Source organism: Eulemur rufifrons, chromosome 17 (genome assembly GCF_041146395.1).
Source record: "Eulemur rufifrons isolate Redbay chromosome 17, OSU_ERuf_1, whole genome shotgun sequence".
Taxonomy (NCBI): Eukaryota; Metazoa; Chordata; class Mammalia; order Primates; family Lemuridae; genus Eulemur; species Eulemur rufifrons.
The window spans coordinates 7,005,132-7,024,725 of NC_090999.1; the positions used below are offsets into that span (position 1 = coordinate 7,005,132).

General features: G+C 49.1%; 1 protein-coding gene across 1 annotated transcript; it reads left to right on the forward strand.

The window, feature by feature from the left end:
* Positions 1-587: 587 nt before the first annotated feature.
* ROPN1L (rhophilin associated tail protein 1 like) lies at positions 588-18,450 on the forward strand. Its single transcript, XM_069492590.1, has 5 exons — positions 588-754; positions 4,306-4,429; positions 5,725-5,886; positions 15,101-15,276; positions 18,290-18,450. The coding sequence occupies exons 1-5, from the start codon at positions 624-626 to the stop codon at positions 18,351-18,353; spliced, it is 657 nt and encodes a 218-aa protein (XP_069348691.1). The 5' UTR covers positions 588-623; the 3' UTR covers positions 18,354-18,450.
* Positions 18,451-19,594: the final 1,144 nt, after the last annotated feature.

The following is a 19,594-nucleotide window of genomic DNA, read 5'->3' on the forward strand; positions in this document are numbered from 1 at the left end:
CCGACCCGGCGGTCCGGGGAGGCCGGCGCTCCCCTCGGGCTCGCGCTGCCCGCCCGCCAGCCCCGAGACCCCCACGGCTTCCTTCCAAGAGGACCCGAGTCACCTCGCTTCTAGGCCTCACGCAGCCAGAGCGAGGGCAAGACTGCTGGGTCCTCCGGGAATTCGCCGCTCACATTCAGCTTTGGGAAATCGACCAAAACGCCCTTTGCTGCGTGAAACGTGCCCCTGCCGCAGCCCTCAACCTCCGGTTAGCAGCCGAAGCGCTCCGAAGCCCGACTGCGCAGGCGCGTCTCCTCCCGGCCCGCCCGGCTCGGGGCGCGTGCGTGTACGCGGGGTCTCGCGTCCCGGTTGCCTGGATACCGAGACGCGCCGCTAGCGGCCGCTGGCGCTCGTGAGCTAGCGGGTGCGGCGTGTCGCTGGAGGGGCGGTTGGCCCTCATTGTGCAAGGAGGCCGAAGAGCGGGTAAGAGCCTGCGCCGGCCGCTCGGGCCCCGCGAAGTCGGCCCCATCCCCGGGGAGGGCGGGCGGCCGGCCCTGGGCGGTGGTGCCGCGAGGTGACCGGCCGCCCCTGCTCCCCGCAGCACACCTGATTCTCGCCAGCCTGGTCCCGGTCTGCGGAGAGCGATGCCGCTTCCCGACACCATGTTCTGCGCTCAGCAGATCCACATTCCCCCGGAGCTGCCGGACATCCTGAAGCAGTTCACCAAGGCGGCCATCCGCACCCAGCCCGCCGACGTGCTGCAGTGGTCCGCAGGGTAAGCGGCCCTCGCGGCGCGGCCACCCGCTCCCGCCGGGCGTGCCGGGAATCCTCCCCAGCGAGGGTCCGGCGCCACGCTCGGCATCCTTACAGCACCAGGCAAAGCTTCCCCTTAGCACTGTGACATCTGTACCTAACTGTCCATCTAGGAAGTGACCGTGGGGCCGGAAACTTGCAAAATGCTCACTTATCTACAAAGTAGTGGCAACTCAATTGTCGAAGAGCAATATATATGATAATAGACCAAACAAAGCAATTGCCTTGGGCAAAACGTTTCTGCATTATGTTTCTAAAAATCACACTATTACAGTCACTTTATCTGTGAAATAAGATTTTTTACAAAGAGGAATCTTTTAGCTATGTTTCTGGTCCACAGAGAATCCTCCCAGAGTTACATAAATTTGTTAGAACCGGACGACTAAAATCATACTGAGGTCATCATCCCAAGACTGCTAAAGATAAACAAACTCTGCTCAGCAGAGTGCACAGCGAATGAACCTTCCCAGTTTGTTGCCACAAACATTCTAACCCTTGCCAGGAACAGACATTCATAATCTTAGTTACAGGTCAACAGACCTTAGAAGCAGTAAAATAAATCCTTTTGATGTTACAGGAGAGTTCTTTGGCCCTTATCACTAAACAGACATGGAACAAAAGCTCACTTTTATGATGACAAGAGTCAGTATAGGTGTAAATTTAGTCTATTTTAGTCACCAACATGTCATACCTTGCTGACGTTCTCTAAGCTGTATAGTCAAGATGAATTAGTTTCCTCTGGCTGCTGTAACGATTACCACCAGACTTGAGGTTTAAAACAACAGACATATATTCTTACAGTTTGGAGGCCATAAGTCCACAGTGAGTTTCACTAGGCTACAATCAAGGTGCTGGCGGGCTTTGCTCTTTCAGGTGGTTCTAGGGAAAATCCAGTCCATTTCCTTGCTTTCTCCAAGTTCTAGAGCTGCATTCCTGTACTCCTTGGCAACAGCCCCTTCCTGCATTTTCAAAGCCTGCATCTTCAAATATCCATCCCTCTGCCTTCCTCTTCTTAGGACACTTGTGATTAAATTTAGGAGCCATCCAGATAATCCAGGACAATTTTCCCATCTAAGATCCTTGATCAATACGCCAAGTCCCTGTTACCATGTAAAGTAACATAAACAGGTTCCAGGGATTAGGACCTGGATGTCTTTGGTGCTGTTATTTAACCTACCAACAGAGCTACTGGTCAGTCCAGTGCTTGCCTTCTGAGAAACACTTTTGTCATTTGCTTCTGAAAGATTCTGTCAAGGTTCTTGCCGGGGGAAAAAAAAAAAGAAATTAACCGTTTTAACCGTTATTCAAGCCTAAGTAAAAAACAGGATTTATAAGAATTTATTTGCACTCTACAAAAAAATTCCAAGATTTGGCAGTTTTTTTCTTGGAACATTATATTTGGTAATACTTTAGACACAGTTATTTTAAGCTTCACTTTAGAAAGCTTACTCGAGAACTTTCTGAATGCTCCATTCTGCTCATTTCTCTTAAGAACAATTTTTGAGTTTAGGAGAAAACACAGGGATTATTTATTAGGCAATGTGTAGTAATGGGCTCAAATGTGTCCCAGGTCTCACAGAACTTAATCTTTAAGAGAGAGATGTTCATAAATAACTTGAGTTAAGGGGGAACTTGGTAAATGCATAAATGAAGGGTCATGAAAGTTGAGCAGAGGGCAACTTGGTCTTTGAAAGATTTCCAAGTGGGGCTCAGGCAAGGTGGAGGGTATTCCAGGCAGAGGAAGCAGCACAGGAAGGAGGGGGTGGAGACAGGAGGGAAAAAATACAACTAAAAACAAAACAGAAACCAGGATGCATTATGAAAGTAACTCTTCTATAGAATACTCAAATAGGCATTCCTGTTTTCTCGGGTTAGGGTTCTTTTCAAATGAAGTTTTCAGCTGGCCAGATATCAAAGATGAGCCAGTCTTTCTCCCAAGCCTGTCTACTCCACTGTGATGAAACAGTCGGCTGGACCTTATTATGTCGTCGTGCAGTTGTGCATCACACAGGGCATCAGACACAAGGATTGGTCAAGTAATAAAGGCTGCTTTGGCGCACATGTGCCTAAGGGAACTGGCAGACAGTAACATGAGTCCGTCTCTCCTCTGCAGCAGGCTTTCTTAGCTCAGTACTACCAACAATCCGAGATGGGGGGCGGAGGGAAGGGGCTCCTGGCCTGCACCCACTGGGTGCCTGTAGTACCACTCACCCTCTGTTGTGACAGCAAAAAAGTCTCCAGAAATTACCAAATGTGGGTGGGGTGGGGTGTGTGAAATTACCTCTTGTTGAGAACCCTTGCTCCAGAGGGATTGCTAACTTGGTGACTCCGTTGATCAGTTATGAGGAATAACTTCCATGAACTAGGTGAAACCCTCCATTAGGAGCAATATGGCAAAACTAAGCACCCATCCCTCACCCCAGCCCTTTGGGTCTTCAGGTCCACATTGGTCTAACAAACTGCTGCCTTTGTTTTGGCTTTTCCTCAAATCATTAACAAAACTACAAAATGTAGCTGCAGTTGTCTTACATGCATGAAAACAAAAATTTTAGTGGTGAAAAGAGAGGGGACAAGATATGAAATTCCTTTTAGTCCAGCAAATTTCCATTTATCCATATTTATCTGTTACATAGTAGTTGGAATATTTCTAATTACTCATGCCTTTTTATTACCTGGGGCCCTGGTGGAGGATTTAGTGTTCGTTTTCCTGGATGTGCCATCTCTTTTTGTTGTGTTAAAGTTGTTAGAGCAGGAGATGATGTGGCTTCAGCACTGGCCACCTCTGGCAGATGCAACGAGGGGAGTGAGTTGTGCAGAAGGACCTGCCTGGTCCATTCCCTCTTGACTTAGTGTGCCAAACTGTTTCCGTGATCCCTCCCGTCCCCAACACGTGCAGCAATACCGGTGACCCAGAAAAGAACACTTAAGGAGGAAACTAGCAGGCAGGAAGGTGGGAGAGAAGCCCGCACCTGACATTCCCAGTATAGAAATAGATGACCTGTGTGTTCTTGGGCTGCCTCAGAGCTGGGTATGCAGACATGCTCAAAGTGAAACACCTCAAAGAGCAGCAAGACCAGGAAAAGGGAAGAACAAGCCCAAGCTGTCCAGAGTAGGATGACTGTACCATGACCTTGCACTTAGGTCACCCCAGGGCCTGGGATCTCCCACCTCCTGATATTTCAGAAGCACTTACAGCATTTGCTTGATAAGAATAGCACATGTTCAGTCAGCGTGAGTGCCAGCCACTGTGCCAGCCCTTTCTCACTCGGTGCTCCTGGGACCCCTAAGACAGGGACTCTCATTATCCCCACTTTCCAGACGGAGAAACTGAGGCATGCAGAGACGGTTAAGTTCGAGAACTAAGTGGAGGAACCAGGACGTAAGCTGGAGCTGTTGTACTTTAGGGCTCTTCTTCCTAATCACTGTTGTTTTCCTGGGTCATATGAGAAACTGCATTGCATAAGGTGTTTTTTTGTGTATTGATGAGGCTTCACAGATGTGTGTTATTATTAGATATTTTACAGCTTTGTCGAGAGGAGATCCGCTTCCCGTAAAGGACAGAATCGAAATGCCTGTGGCAACCCAGAAAACAGACACAGGCCTGACTCCAGGACTCCTGAAAGTTTTGCACAAGCAGGTATGAGAGGGTCTCTATCACCAGTCAGCTGGCGTTTCTTCCCTGTTTCCTGCACCTTTCATAGCCTGATGGCACAGCAGGGCCCACCTAGTAAATACACGGTAGAACCCCCCGTAAGCCCTGCTTTCCCTGCCAAGGAGTTTCAGGGTTTTTTCAATTAAGGAATATGTTATATTCAGTGGGCTTTCTTTAGTTTAAACAACCCAAAATAGTCATGAATAGATTTTAGAAAAGTGAAATATAATTTATTTTAAATACAAAATTAAGATGATACTAGATTCTGCTGGACAAAAAATACAAAATTCCAGAATTACGTGTTACAATTCCCTTTTTGCAATACACGTTTATAAAAGTTGTGTGCATGTTACAGTAATAATATGCCTTCTTCATCTGAAAGAGTTGCCCTTTTTGCACCCCACAGTGGGCAGTGGCATCTGGTTTCCAGTTCTCCTGAGAGCTGGGCTGGTAGGCAACTCCCTTCCTGCCTTGCCCCAAGAGCCCCCTCATTCCTTCTCCCTGCACACCATCTTGTTTCTAGAGGAATGAGTTAATAGAAAGTGTAGTACGGACCAAGGTTTGGCATTCCCAGTGTTGGGTCCCATTGCTAAAAATGATGCCAATGGCATAGCCTTGATTTTGAAAGTCATTTGTCCCCATTGGACATCTGTGCTTCTGCGCAGGATACATTGAGTTCTAAAGACAGGGCTTTTCCATGGTTCTCTACCTTAATAACCATTGAACGGTGAGGCTTGGGAACAGCCACGCTGCAACTGCTCAGAGCTTTCTCACCCAGGATAGTGCTAGCAGATCACTGAAGTTATCAATTTTCATAGGTTCTTTAAAATAGTAGAAGGAATACATTTATTTTCCGTTTTAAGATTTCTCCTTTTTAACTGTTAACATGTTTAAAAATCCAGTCCCTGGGTTTTTATTTTATTTATTGAGATTTGTTGTTTATTGTGAAGTATTTCAGACAGACAGTAGAGAATCATATATCCAATGTCTGCCCATTTTATTAGGTCATAACATTATGCTACATTCGATCCATTGTCCTTTTTTCTTTTAAGAAATAAAATATTGCTGATACATAGCTAGCCACCACCTTCCCTGCTTGTGTGCCCCTCCCCTCCTCACCCACCCAGGGCTGACACAACTCACTGTCCTGAATTTGGAGTTCATCTTTCCCCTGCACAGGGCGGGTTACTTGATATATGTTTAAGTATTCACAAGCATTATATTGTTTCCCAGGTTTTTAAAACTCACATGAACTGTGTCATACTATGTTCTCTAAACAGTGTGGCCACAAGCAGTATGTGGAATTGGCAGATCTGGAGAAGAAGTGGAAAAATTTGTGCCTGCCAGTAGAAAAATTCAGAGCTCTCTTAGAGCTGGACCGTTGCCAAAAGCAAATCGAGTGGATAAAATTCTTAGCGCTTGGATGTAGCATGCTTGGTGGGGTATGTGTCTATAAATAGCATATTAGTAATTCTGTGTAATCATAGGCCTCACTTAAAAATAACTTAGGTTTCAGTAACTGAAAGAAGCACTTTCATTACTTTAGTAACTTTGTCTTAGAAAAGCAGCTTTTTTTCCCCCTACAGGTCTATTATATTTTCAGGCATATATTTATTTTAATTTACAGAAATTAAATACTTATGAATACCTCAATTTAAAAGATGTTAACAGTAGAGAGATGACAGATACGGATACTATTAAATTGTATTTAGGTTTTAGAAGAGAATGAGATCAATGACTTTTTAAAACTGTGCATCATTTTGTAAACCAATAATACTTGTCCTCCTCTTCTATGGAAAGAGGCATAAAGTTATTTTCTACTTTAGTTAAAATCTATTATTAATAACTCATCCATACAATGAGGTTTTGCTGCTGTTAAAGTGTAACCCAGACGACTTAGGAATAAGACATGGATGACGCTCCAATATGCGAAGTGACAGTCGGTGAACCTAGGAGGTCGGGGTGCGGTAGGGCAAGGTTGGGGTGGGAACGATGTTGGCAGAACTTCCTTGGGAAGTCTAGACTCTCTCTTTTCAGCTGAAGAGTTTGAGTTGTGCTGTGAGACAAGGAACAATGACCATATCAAGCTTATGAAGAAAGGGGGCTGAGAAGGAAAACTGGCTCCCTCGCTGTGTAGGTGAACTGTTTTATCTCCCCCTCCCTTCAGTCTGGGGGCCCACAGTATGTCACTGAATAATTCGTAGTCCTTGCCTCGTGCATGGCACACACTCATCTGTGAGTCCTTGCATGTGCCTCTTTAGTTCAATTTTAATTTTTAAAAATTACTTGATGTGGTAAACACCCATGAACCTACCCAACGTGGTCACTAACACACTGATAGTATCTTCCAGCTACCTGTGTTGTCTTCTCCCATCCTGTTGCCCTGCCTAGTGGCCTGAAGCTCGTGCTTCCTGTTCCCTTGCCTTGTAAAAAAATCCTTCTGGCTGTACCCAAGAAATACATGATTGAATTTGAGTTGGTTTTGGTGTGATGAAAAGATAATTATGTTGTTAGTAATCTTGTGGAACCTTTTTCTTTCTGAATTGTGTTGCTACATTTGTTCATCTGTGTCATTACAGACCTCTGTGGTTCGTGCATTTCCTCTGCTGTGTGGTGTCCACTGTGTGAACACCGCGGAGCTTGCTTGTTCTCTTGATGGCCCGGGTGAGAAGCTCTGTGACCTCAGTCAGGGGGCAGGCTGGGGGCTGCGTAATGAGCAACAGTTCTGTTGTGTAACCGCCCCGAGGCAACGTAGGTGTTTGTGTCAGCTCTGGACTCCTTGCGCCAAGGCCTGGACACTGGCAGACCAGGATCCCTCCAGCAGCAAAGACAGGCTCAGATAACACCAAGGGAGTGTCTCAGGGGGGTATTACTGGGAAGAACAGAGACAAAATACATTTAATTATTGGGGACACTTTTATGTCACTTTGTTCATCGGGAACTCTGTGAAATCAAGATTTTAGTGATAAAACTTAGTATCTCATATTTGAATTAGTGTTTATGGTTTCCACCTCTGACCTTAGTAGTGAAATTTTGATTTTAACAATGATGACAAGGAATAGAATAATTCATGTTTTGGGGTCCATCTTTGTAATTTCCACCTCCCTAATCATGAAAATTAAATACTAGATTTAAAACAAAACTGCATCTACTTTGGAAAATCCGGTCTCTTGTCCACGTACACAGGATGACACTAGATGGAGACATTTTGTTAAGGATGGAGCTTTGCCTTATAGACCGAATACTGGGGAACAGACGTCACAAACAATGTGCAGTTTTTCTGTTTTCTTCTTATCATGTTACTTTGATATAGTAAGGAGTAAATGTACATCAAGAAGCATACTTGTGGGTCACTGTGGATTCCTGCCTGTCTCCTAACTGAAGCCACCGTTGGCAGTAGGGCTCGCTGTTTGCCCTTGACTCCTTCCTTAGGTGCCTGTGGCCCCTTCTTGGTTGTGGAAAAGCCACGGCTACCTCTGCTCTGGTCCAGCGTGGCTCTCGCCTCAGGGGTCAGGTTCAAGTGTGAAAGCTGATCCTGTCCTGCCCCAGAGGAATGTGAGGTTGCCTGGGGTTTATGTTTACTGCAAGAGGTGCCTGCTCTGCCCCCGCCAGCCCCACAGCGAGCCGGGCATGTGTTGAAACTCCCATCCCAGTGTGCGCCGTGGGGACGGGAGGCACCCAGCCAGCCAGGCTCGGTGCGGAGGTTGTGCTGCTGACGGCATGTTGGCCTTGGGCAGCTTGGAGGTGCACCAAGAACACGAAGCTACGAATTCAAGGAGGTGTTTCTTTATGTAGTTTGGCATCATAGCATTTATTTTTATGCTTTTCAAAAATAGCTTCAAAGAGGAGGAAATGAAGACGTGAAGTGAGATGATGAGAAGTAATTTGTAATGGGCTACTACTGCCTACTTAAGTTGTTTTCACACAGGATACTGTAAAATTGGCATCTAGTTGCTGCCCGCATGAACACAATAGATATTATTCCTGCTTCCTACATCCTTGGCATTTGCATGGCTTGTGGCAGATATATACTCTGTGCTTTCAAATTTCTCTTAGAAATCACTCGAGTCAAATCAGTCGAGTTTAAGATCTCTAAAAAGACTGGAAACCTCTGCTTAAATTTCTGAGTCATATGTATCATTCATTCATTTCTTCAGTCCACAAATGTTTACCAAGTGCTACTTTGAGCTAGGCCCTGTTGTAAGTGCTGAAGGTTCCGGAGTGAACAACAGAGGCAAGTATGCCTGGACTCTTGGAGCGGAGGTTCTGTGACAGCCTTGAAGCCCTGAACACTGCTGTAATTACCACCAAAAGCTACCAATTTGGATGAAGGGGTGTTGTGGGCAGCCCTGGCAGGTGAACGTGGGTGTCAGAGGATTCCTGTTCTTCTTCCCAACGTCTTGGTGTGCTGGCCTGGTGAAATGACCCCACTTATATGTTGGGACTTTTATCTGTACGTTTCTGCCATGCCATTAATGGTCCTCAGCGTTAAAGCTGTGGGGCAAAATGTCTTGTTTTGTTTTTTAAGCATGGAGATCTTTTTTTTTAAACATAAAATCATGAACTGAGTCTTCTATCCCTACACGCCCTGGCAGAGGCAAGCCATAAATGATAAGAAACACACAGTGAAACAGGTAACAATGACTTCAGTCAGACTTTTAAATGCATTTGGACTTTGTTAATCACAGGAGCATCTCTCTCTGTTTACAACTACAAATATGCATGTGTATGATGCGGTTTTCCATGTGAACATAGTGCTGACAATGGGCATGATTTCTGGAGTTCTTCGTGTGCCGAATGTGCAGGCCCTTTGTGTGTAGTCTCTCTCTTCCTCCCAATGAGCCTCTGAAGAAGGTACTGTTTGCCGAATTGTAGGCTGGCGTGAATGGCAGAGGTGGGCCAAGTAAGCCACAGCAGGTGACTTGGAAGTGGAGACAGAGGGACCTCCTCCTGGTGTCTCTGTAGCCTCAGGAGTGTGTGGCCCACAGGTTAGGACCACCTTAGAGTTCACGCCTGCAATTTCCTGTCTAGAGAATAACTCCCAAGGATTTTCATTAGTATCATTTTGCGTCCTGAAATGATTGAAACCCTAAAAAGCATTCATCATCAGCCTCTAACAGCTCTCACTTCGGAGTTTTTAGAACATTACCCCTTACAGCTGTGCCGCAGCAGTTGGAGCTGGTGACTTTGACCCATTGCTGTACGCTGTTGTCCCAGTATGACAGCCACCTGTCCCAGTAACTGCGGCTGCATCCTGGCTTACTCCCTCCCGCTTTCCTTTCTGGTTTCCCCAACTAGCGTTCAAAAGCCCATTCGGAGATGTGCAAGAAAGACCAACAGAGTTCCTTTTATCCCCTGTAGCCAGTGAAAAGATACAGCTACCCATCATGAGTGTGAGCCTCGGGCCACAAGCACAGTTAGTCAACTGTCCCCCGAGGAGGAAGGAGCCGCTCCTGGGTTCTCCCCAGTTCCCCCATTGCCGACGTCTCTCCCTGTGTAGGAACGGGGGGGCAGTGAGCTCCCACCAGCCTCACCGCCTTCCCACTGGAGAGTGTCACGAATCAGCTGCTGCTGGCCACTGTGGGCCCTGCTCCAGCCCGCACGGTGACATGGGCAGCATCCGGCTTGACAGGTGGAATTCCCTCCGGGACCATAACCCAGTCACCTGGCTGGAGGCTCCTTCTAATTTGGGACCTCCCACACTCACTGGCCACAAGCCCTAGAACTGTGTTTTAAATTAGAAAACGGATGAGGATAATAAAATAAGATGAAAGGCTCTTAGGCTTTTAAAAATGCCACGTTGGGGCCAGTGCCACCGCTTCACTGGAAGGCCCGTGTCCACCCTGAGTGCAGGCAGGCCACGCCTCAGGGAGTCCGACTTCCTTTGTTTGATTCTGTGTAAAGTGGTTCAAGATACTGTTCACATTTTTTATTCTCATGTTCACTAAAAGGCACCCTAGGGGGAGGTGTGAGGTGACTCTCTTCTTCGGAGGCTTTGAGTGTCATTATAAGAGCAGATATAATTCTGAAACGGTGAAAAATCCCACAGAATTGGCACACTGAAAATGCTCAGAAAAGAGTAAGGTTTTCACACATCTCCATTTTAATTCCAGATTATGGATCAGGTGTGAATACTTGGTTAAAAACAAAGGGTGGCTTGCCCGTCGCCTCTGCCTGGCACGTTTTCTGCATGCAAGATAAGTTGGCAACGGGCAGGAGGTCGGCAAGGGGCACCGCCTGCCACGCAGAGGGCCCTTTGGCTGCCGGGCAGGTCGGCGTGCCACACACAGCCCTTTGGGCTTGCGAAATGTGTTTATAAGTAACGTAACTCTCAGCATAGGATCAAGCAAGTTGCCTTATGAATCCTTGTGGATATAAAAATTGCTGCAGATCTTATTGTCAGAAACGTTGACATCAGTAGTGCCATCACGCCTTTGCAGAGGCAGTGATGCTAGAATGTTTTGATGTATTTTTCCTTAAATACCTCTTCCTCCAAAGCCTTTGAACAGCATGTTACGCAGATCTCATCTGCCTGCTCGACCCACGCCAACTGCTTCCTCCCGGTTCCTCCGCGATTCCGCACATGGCTCTGACTTGCTTCCATTTGTGTCGGATATAAAAGTAAATTCTAACACAACAACATGTCTTTGAAAGTTTCAGGCAAGGAACATGGATTGTAAAGTACACTTTACTTTTAGCAAATTCTCTCTCGAGGGCAGGCTTAAAGGCGTGACTTGTGCAGTCGTCCTTGGAGAGCTGTCTGCTGCTCCGCAGAACGAGCACAATCCGTTTTTCTAACTGGAGCGCCATTTCGCCTCTCAGAGGCAGACTCACATCAGAGCTGTGCCATCCGCCCTCAGCTGTGCGTTGCGGCCACCAGGACTGGCTCACGTGGGAAGTGGGATTCCAGAGTGAAAATGGGAGGAAACACCATGTCAGGCCCTTGACAGATGCCGAGTCCCAGCCGACGGCGATGGGGAGATGAGTTGTGTTCAGGCCTTCACCTCCTCCAGCCGAATGTCTGGATCCCGGAGTGGGGTGGCGTCTCTGCCCTGTGTCTTGCTCCCCCAGCCAGCCTAGGGGCTGCTAGAGGTGGCGGAATGTGGTGGCTGCCAGAAGGAGCTCAGAGGCACGCTGGCTGCGTTCCAGTCCTGGCCGGGTGACCTTAGGCCATCCCTGAGTCTGTTAGGGCCCTGCAGTCCTCCCGTGTGAGCCAAGGATAAGCGCAGTGCTCCCCTCATTGTGAGGAGCAGGTGAGACTCCCGTCAGGCTCTTGGCTCGTGCCTGGGACACGGCTAGTGCCCCGCCTGTGCTGGCTGGTGGCCCTGTTCCGAGCGCACGTCATTCTGGGTGAGAACTGCACCTCAGTCTTGCAGCCCAGGGCAGGCTCAGAGCCTTTGCACGTCCCTGAGGACGTCGGGTTTCTTTCCCAGAACAGTCCCTGTTCCACCAAACAGCCCTGGTGTGACTGTGACAGTCCAGCACTCCTCCTACGTCTGCAGCTTTCCTGCGGGGACGGTGCTCCGCCTCATCCACTGTTTTTCTTCCTGCTAGTTCGTCCTCCCGTGCGGGGCCCCACACGCATTCCTGTAGGCAGCGTCCCTGGAGGACTCCGCCTGGCCTGGGAGGCCTGGGCAGACGGTGGCTCCGCGTGGCCGCACTGTGTCTCCTTACAGGAGCAGTCTGGCGAATGTTTCAGGCCTGCTCTCTGGGGGGAAACCCTTCATCTGCAGGGTTTGCCAATTGATGTGGTGTAAATACTCCCACCACGGCTGATTTCAGGCTACAACGTGAAGCCATCCAGCTCCCAGAATTCCTGGAAGTTTAACAGTTGGCTCCGGCGCGGAAATCTAGCACCAAGCACCCGTCCTCGTTGTTCTTGGCCTTTCTGGTCGTTTGACGCAGATGACTGTTCTCTCCACCTTGAAGGGCTTTTCTTCACTCACTGTCGACACCCCTGCCTGCTGTTCCTTCCCTCCGGTGCTGGCCCTGCTCTCCCCATGCTCTGTCCCCACTGCTCGGCACTCTCCCTGGGCCGTCGCTGTAAACACCGTCTCGCCTGTGGGCTGATGCTCCCGACCTGGCGTTGCCAGCCCGAGCCTCTTGCCCGGGCTCAGGCCTGGCTGTCCACCTCAGTCACCCTTCCACGTGGGGCCTGACGGACATGTCCTCTGAAACCACCCAGACTGAGCTCCTTGTCTTCCACCTGGAACTTGCCGCCCTGTCTCCCTCGCCCCAGTTAGCAGCAAATCCACCCTTCCAGCTGTTCAGGCCCCAAGCTGTGGAGCACTTGTCACTGCCGTGTCTCCCACCCACACTGAGCCCTAACTCCACCTTCAGGACAGGCCCAGAGTCCGGCCCCTCTCAGCCCTCCGGCTGCTGCCACCTGGGCTCTGGCCGGATTATTCCAGTAGCCTCCTCCCTGGGTTCCTCCTCCACACTCGTCACTGGGGCCTCCTCTTCACACGTGAGCCAGGGGGCATCCCTAGGAACTCTCGGTAGCATTTCTTCTTGGTGTAAAACCCTTCAACACCCTCCCATAGGATACAGGAAAGCCCAAGTCCTCCCTCGGCCTGTAAGGGCCCCCACGACCTGGCCCCCACCCTGCTGCCCTCCTCTCCTACATTTCTGCCCCTCCCTGACCTGCGCTGGCTACACAGAGCTCCCGGCTGTTTCTGGAACACACAGCGGTACACCTGGCACCCTCCCAGCATCCCACATGCTGGCTCCTTCCCTCTGAGTCTTTGCATGAATGTTACCTGCTCAGTTAGACTTTCCAGGACCACCTGATAGAAAATGTCACCCTCCACCCAGCACTTTCTACCCTGCTGCTCCAGGTACGCCCTCTTCTAGAGCATTCCAGAATCCAGGTGTTGCTTGGCTCTCCCAACTAGACTGTGATCCCATGACAGCAGGCATGAGCGTCTGTTAACTGCTACGGCCCTGTCCGTGGTAGGCATCTGGTGAAGACAGGGGAATTGAGGAGTGTCGTTCTGTGTGTGTGTGGGTGAGGGGTGTTACAGGTAACCAACCACCTGTGAGTTCAGCTTCCTTCATCAGTAATAGCATGGCAGCCCAGGCAGGTGCGAGAGAGTCACTCCGGCGAGGACGGGCTCCAGAGAAAGGACTCGGGTGGGGATTAAGACCTAGGTCCCTTGGGCCACTTGTGGGATTAGAACGCTATCTTCCAGTATGCCCTGCCAGGGTGTTAAAGGCTGCAGGTCGTGGCATCCTGGTGTGGAAGGAGAAAAGGAGACCTGGGCTATGTGTTCTGTTTTTTAAAAGCTAGTAATCCATTGTTACAGGGTTTTACCCGCCTCTTTTAAAATAAAACGCTCCTCTTTTCACCAAGGATTAACTGAGTGAGTTGGAGGTGAGAGGCGTGGGCAGGCACCAGGCGGTCAGCGGTGCCCAGGCCCTCGCGGCTCCCGTGCTCGGGAGCCTCTGGTCTCACGAGGAAGAACCTTGGCTGTAGCTGCCCCACTCAGAGAGTGAGGGGAGGGCAGGGTGCCCTGGAGGATTGTGCCCTGGCGGCAGGAGGGCTGCCCCAGGATGGGCTGACAGTGGAGGGTGGGGCTGCGGCCCGGCTGGGAGTGAGAGGGAGCTGCCCCGTCCACGGAGGAGAAAGGCCTGGTGCCGTCCTGGACCAAGGCAAGGCGGACAGCCCTCTGCTGCCTGCTGGGCAGGGGCCTCCTCGTAGGCACGGGGGCCGCCCCGCCAGCCCCGCCCCCACAGGCAGCACCCCTGGTTGGTAGCAGAGTTTGCTCAGTCCCTGGGCACGTCCTTGGGTGTGTGTCCCTGGTCCTGATGGGGCCACATGGGTCTGCATTGGCTTAGGAAGTTCGTCTTTAAAGACAATGATGCTTCCTCTTGTCCATAGCAGTCATTCTCATTTTAATATAAAATGAAATCTGTGAATTAAATTTTTTTTTTTTTTGAGACAGAGTCTCACTCTGTTGCCCAGGCTAGAGTGAGTGCCGTGGCATCAGCCTAGCTCACAGCAACCTCAAACTCCTGAGCTCAAGCGATCCTCCTGTCTCAGCCTCCCGAGTAGCTGGGACTACAGGCATGAGCCACCATGCCCGGCTAATTTTTTCTATATATATTTTTAGCTGTCCATATAATTTCTTTCTATTTTTAGTAGAGATGGGGTCTCGCTCTTGCTCAGGCTGGTCTCGAACTCCTGAGCTCAAACGATCCGCCCACCTCGGCCTCCCAGAGTGCTAGGATTACAGGCGTGAGCCACCACGCCCGGCCTGTGAATTAAATTTTTTTTCTGGCCAGTGACATCCTGTTCAAACCTTCCCTTTTTATTTTTTATTAGGGCAATTGTACATTCACCTAGTTCTTTTTTTTCTTTTCTTTTTTTTTTTTTTAAGAGACAGCGTCTTGCTCTGAAGTACAGTGGTGTCATCACAGCTCACTGCAGCCTCCAACTCCTGGGCTCGAGTGATCCTCCTGCCTCGGCCTCCCAAAGTGCTGGGACTACAGGCATGAGCCAGCACGCCTGGCCTCACCTACTTCTTAATTTAGATGGAGAACTTTTGGAGAATTTCTGTAAAATATGCCTGGGTGTTTATTCTGCTGGTGTCTGCTTTAAATTTTAGTGACTCCAAGGGTAACTGTTTCTTTCCCCCCTGGCTTGGGCGCTTGCAGTCGCTGAACACCGCCATGAAGCACCTGTGCGAGATCCTCACCGCTGATCCAGAGGGCGGAGCTGCTCGAATCCCGTTTGAGACTTTTTCCTATGTCTACCGCTACTTGGCTGGCCTAGACCCAGACGTCGCTGCTGCAGAGACGGAATACTATCTTGCCACTTTAAAGGACAATGTGTAAGTGTTGCACTCTGGGGTTCAGGTGTGTTGACGGTGGGAGAATTTCCTTCCTCTCACTTTTCCCTTATAGGAAGAAACTCAAACAGTTTTTCCTCTGCTCTCACACCACAGCAACAATCAACACAAAAGACTTCTGTGACCAAATGTGCAGTTTCTTTTCCCCACCAATGAGCAAGCAATGACTTCTGCAGTGGACACCAGCTGGGCGTCCTCTGATTCAATTCCAACACTATCTACCTGGAAATGGCATCACATCCCACAGGGGGAGGTCAGTCCCCAAGACTGGACTCCCCTTTCCGATGCCACTCTCGAGGCCCAGGTTGTTTCACCTGTGCTTCTGACTAGGAATCAGGGTTCCCACGACCCCCTCTTTGGGTTTGATTAGTTTGCTGAAGTGGCTCACGGAACTCAGGGAAACAGGCTTATCAGTGTATTACAAAGGATATTTTAAAGGATACAAACAAACAGCTGGATAGATGAAGAGATACTTAGGGTGAGGTCTGGAAGGGTCCTGAGCACATGGAGTTGGGGGGCCCTCCCTGCACCTGGACGAGTTCTCGTCCACCTTGCTGTGGGCCTGCACGTGTTCAGCTGTCCATAAGCTCTCCACACCCTGTCCTCTTGGGCCTTTTATAGAGGCTTCATTGGAAAGACATGATTGATTAAATCATCGGCCACTGGGGATCCACTTAACCTTCAGCCCCTCTCCCATCCCTGGAGGTTGGTTTGGACTGGAAGTCCCAACCCTCTAATCCTGCCTTGGTCTTTCTGGTGACCGGCCCCATCCTAGGGGCTGCAGCCACCAGTTACTTCATTGGCACACAAAATAGATCATTTTGGAAACTCTAAGGGTCTTAGGAGTCGCATGCCAAGAAACAAGTGGGATCAAAGACCAAATATATATTTCATAATATCACGTCTCTTCTGAGATAAATTTGTTCCAATGAAGCCTGCCTTTGCGGGGAGGCGAGGAGGCACGCACTGTATCCCAAGAGGTGTTGCGGTGGAACTGCGTGTCAAAGACCAGCAGCAGAAGAGACCATCACCTGAGAAGGCGGCCTTTCCTCATTCGTGGCTCAGACCAGTGCAGGACTTAGGTTCCCTTTTCTTTAGGCTTCAGAGGGAGAGAATGTATCTTTTCATTAAGGAAAGTTTATCCTCAGTTTACCTCGATTCCTGTTTATGGTGTGCCAGCTGGTTTTGAATTGTGGCGTGTTGAGAAGTACGCTCGATTTCATTTCTGCACAGTGAAGTGTAGAAACTGAGGGCTGCTGGGGGGCGGCCAGGCTGCAGCGCCAGGGCCGCAGCATCTCCTGCAGCAGCCTGAAGACGTCACTTGCACAGTTCTGAGTCTGAGGAACTTGCTGTGTGGCGCGTTGTGCGCTGCATTTGTATGTTGTGTTTGCACCAGGCCGCACCTGATTTAGACAGGCTCTGCCTGCGAGCACAGCTTGGTGCAGTATCTGAATACATTGCCCAGTGTTCTTCTGATCACCCGTAATACTGTTTAAAAAGATTAACAATCCTCCCTTTAAAGACTAGACTCAGAGTAGGAAGGAACAAAGCCCTTCTGTCCTGCCTAAGTGCTTTATTTGTTCATTCCTTAAACAGTTACCAAATACCTGCCTGTACTACCTGTGGGGACGCCAAGGAAAAGCAGCCCCGGGCAGGTGGAGTGTGCAGAGGGGCAGTGGAGGCCACCCAAGGGGACAGCCTCCAAGGGAGAGGCCTGGGCATGAGCGGTGCCCTGGGGGCCTCTGAGGGGCGAGCCTGGGGACTGGAGGGAAGGGCGGCCAGGTGAGGGGCAGGAAAGGGCCCAGCGCCTCCTGGCTCCAGCCCCAAGAGAGCAAGGCCCTGACTGGGCCCTGAGCCTGGGCACTGAGGTCTTCCCAGCACCCTTTTCCCCCCACCCCCTGGGCCACCATCCCCAAGTGTAGGTGGATGTTGGTCCCTGGGCCCCACACCTTTCATCTTGAATTGTTCGCCCATGGTGTAGTCTATGGAGCACCTTCTCTGTGCCGGGCACTGGTCCCGGTGCCCAGGATGTAGTCAGGGAGACAGGCCATGCCCCTGACCTGGGGAGTTTCACCCTGTGGCATGGACAGACACCAGACACAGATTCCGAGACAGCAGGTTGTGTTAGTGCTGTGAGGACAGTAGAGCCAGGGTCGGGGACAGACGGTGATGGGGGCTGGTCCCCACAGTCCTCCTTCCCCTGTGACAGGCTGTCTATGGGCCTTGCCTCTGGACTCCATTGTCCCTGCCTTCTTGCCTGGTTCTGTTGTCCACCCATGCTCTAACCCTCCTGTCCCCGTGGAAGGTGTCTCCCAAGCTGCCTTTTTTCTCTGTGTCACTCCTGATGTTGTTGTCCTGGCTGATGTCAGCAGTCGTGAGGGTGGTCCAGCTCTCACCTGCCTCTTCCTCTGCCCCACACTTCTGTGTCCCGACCCTCAGCTCCTGGCCCTCTCCTGCCCTGCCCTCCCTGGGGAGCGGCCCGTCTCGGGCCCTCTTCTCTCCCTTTTATTCACGGCCCCGGTTAATGCACCTGACCCAGCCACCCCGGGACAGCAGCTCCGACGGACCTGGACCCTGCTGGGCTGTCGTCACTTCCCTCCACTTTCCTGAGACCACAAGTTATTAAGAAAGAAAAATTATGAATATAATACTGATATTTTCGCCTAAAATAAATGTACAGTTATTGTACATTTTGTACAACCAAATAGAATGCTTTACTTTTGTTTTTTGTTTTTTTGAGGGCAAGAACTTTATCTTGTGTTTTGTTTTTTTTTTTAATTCTTATTTCAGCTTATTGTGGGGGTACAAAAGTTTAGGTTACGTATATTGCCCTTGCCCCCCCGACCCCCAAGTCAGGAGGTAAGAATTACTGATGAGAAACCATAAATAACATTTTTTAAAGGTAGATCTTTTAAATTAAATTGAATTTTATAAAAACTTTACTAATGTGCTGTGAGAAATTACTAATAAGTGTCTTTGTCTGTTTCCACTTCAGAGAATCTAGAAAGAATGGCATGATAGGACTTTCAGATTTCTTCTTTCCAAAGCGGACAATTTAGAACACCTCGAAGACTCTGAAGACATAGGCCATTAATACAGAGAAGAACACATTTTAATGTCAAAGTATTGCTTTTTAAAACCTTGGCACCAAATACAGCTTGTTATTAACCACATGCATCTGTAGTGCGAGTTTTTCTCTTCATGGAAATTGAGTATGACAGATGCTTCGTGGGGCCTGTTTAATTATTGCTCTTCACTCTGTCTTGCAAGGACGTTAAGTGTAAGAAATTCGTAGCAGTAAAATAATCTGTCTTAGTAAAGGAATCTGTTTGGAGACCGCAGAGTAGAAGGGAGGATGGGCAGTTAGAAAAGTGGCTTTCCTTTTTCTTGGTTCAAAGCTGGTGACTGGCAGGAATGCAGATGGCGTTGCTCTGTGCTCCCTGCTGACCGCCCTGGAAGACGTGGTCAGCTGAGGCCTGATCTCAGGCCTCTGAGGAGGGTGGGCCCCGGGGGACGCTGCTGTCTGGCAGAGCGTGCAGGGCCGGGGAGCTACTGGACAGCAGTGTGGCCCGGCACTTGGTCCATTTGAATGGAAATAAGCATCCAAGGTCCTTTTTCTATTTTCCTTTCATAAAGTCTTCAAAATGACAGTGCCAATGAATATATTTCAGATTATTTTCCTGAGAACTTGGAAATGGTTTGGTTTATTGGTTCTCTGCAGATTGGCCACCATGGTAATAAATGTTACCAGTATCCAAAGAATTGTGAAAACCCAAAGTTATGAGAAATATTTTGCTGTTATTTAAAAGAGTGTTTAGTTTTTGGCACAGAGGTGTGTAAAGTATATTTTTTCATCCAAACACTAAAGTATGTTATTTGATCATTTGCCTGGACTTTTGGTCACCGTCCCAGAGAATGGGCAATATATCTAGGTTATTCATAAAATTACAAGTAACTTTTTAGAGTTGGAATTTTTAAAAACTTACAATTTTTAAGTTGCTTTAAACCTCTCAAGACTTTAACTTCCCTGCAAAATTTAAATATTTTCCCTTTAATTCTAATGCCTCAATGTATGGGGATGAGAAGGAAAGAAACCTTAGATTTTGCCTAAGTGCAAAATTCTTAGCCATGTAGAGTGAATAAATGTGCCCACGGGAACCTGCCGCAGCACAAAGGCATGTAGAAAAGAACACGAAACACAAACCGTGTGGGAAAGTACTGTCCACCTGCCCGAGACCTGGCCAGAGGGTCCCCTGCCTCAGTAGAGCACACATCCGTTCGGGGATACAGGGAGCTCTGC

Excerpts from the sequence above, each read along its gene's own strand:
- ROPN1L (XM_069492590.1), top strand. The coding sequence starts at position 624 with ATGCCGCTTCCCGACACCATGTTCTGCGCTCAGCAGATCCACATTCCC. Across the intron at positions 755-4,305 it reads GTGCTGCAGTGGTCCGCAGG|ATATTTTACAGCTTTGTCGA; the intron begins GTAAGCGGCCCT and ends TGTTATTATTAG. Across the intron at positions 4,430-5,724 it reads TGAAAGTTTTGCACAAGCAG|TGTGGCCACAAGCAGTATGT; the intron begins GTATGAGAGGGT and ends TTCTCTAAACAG.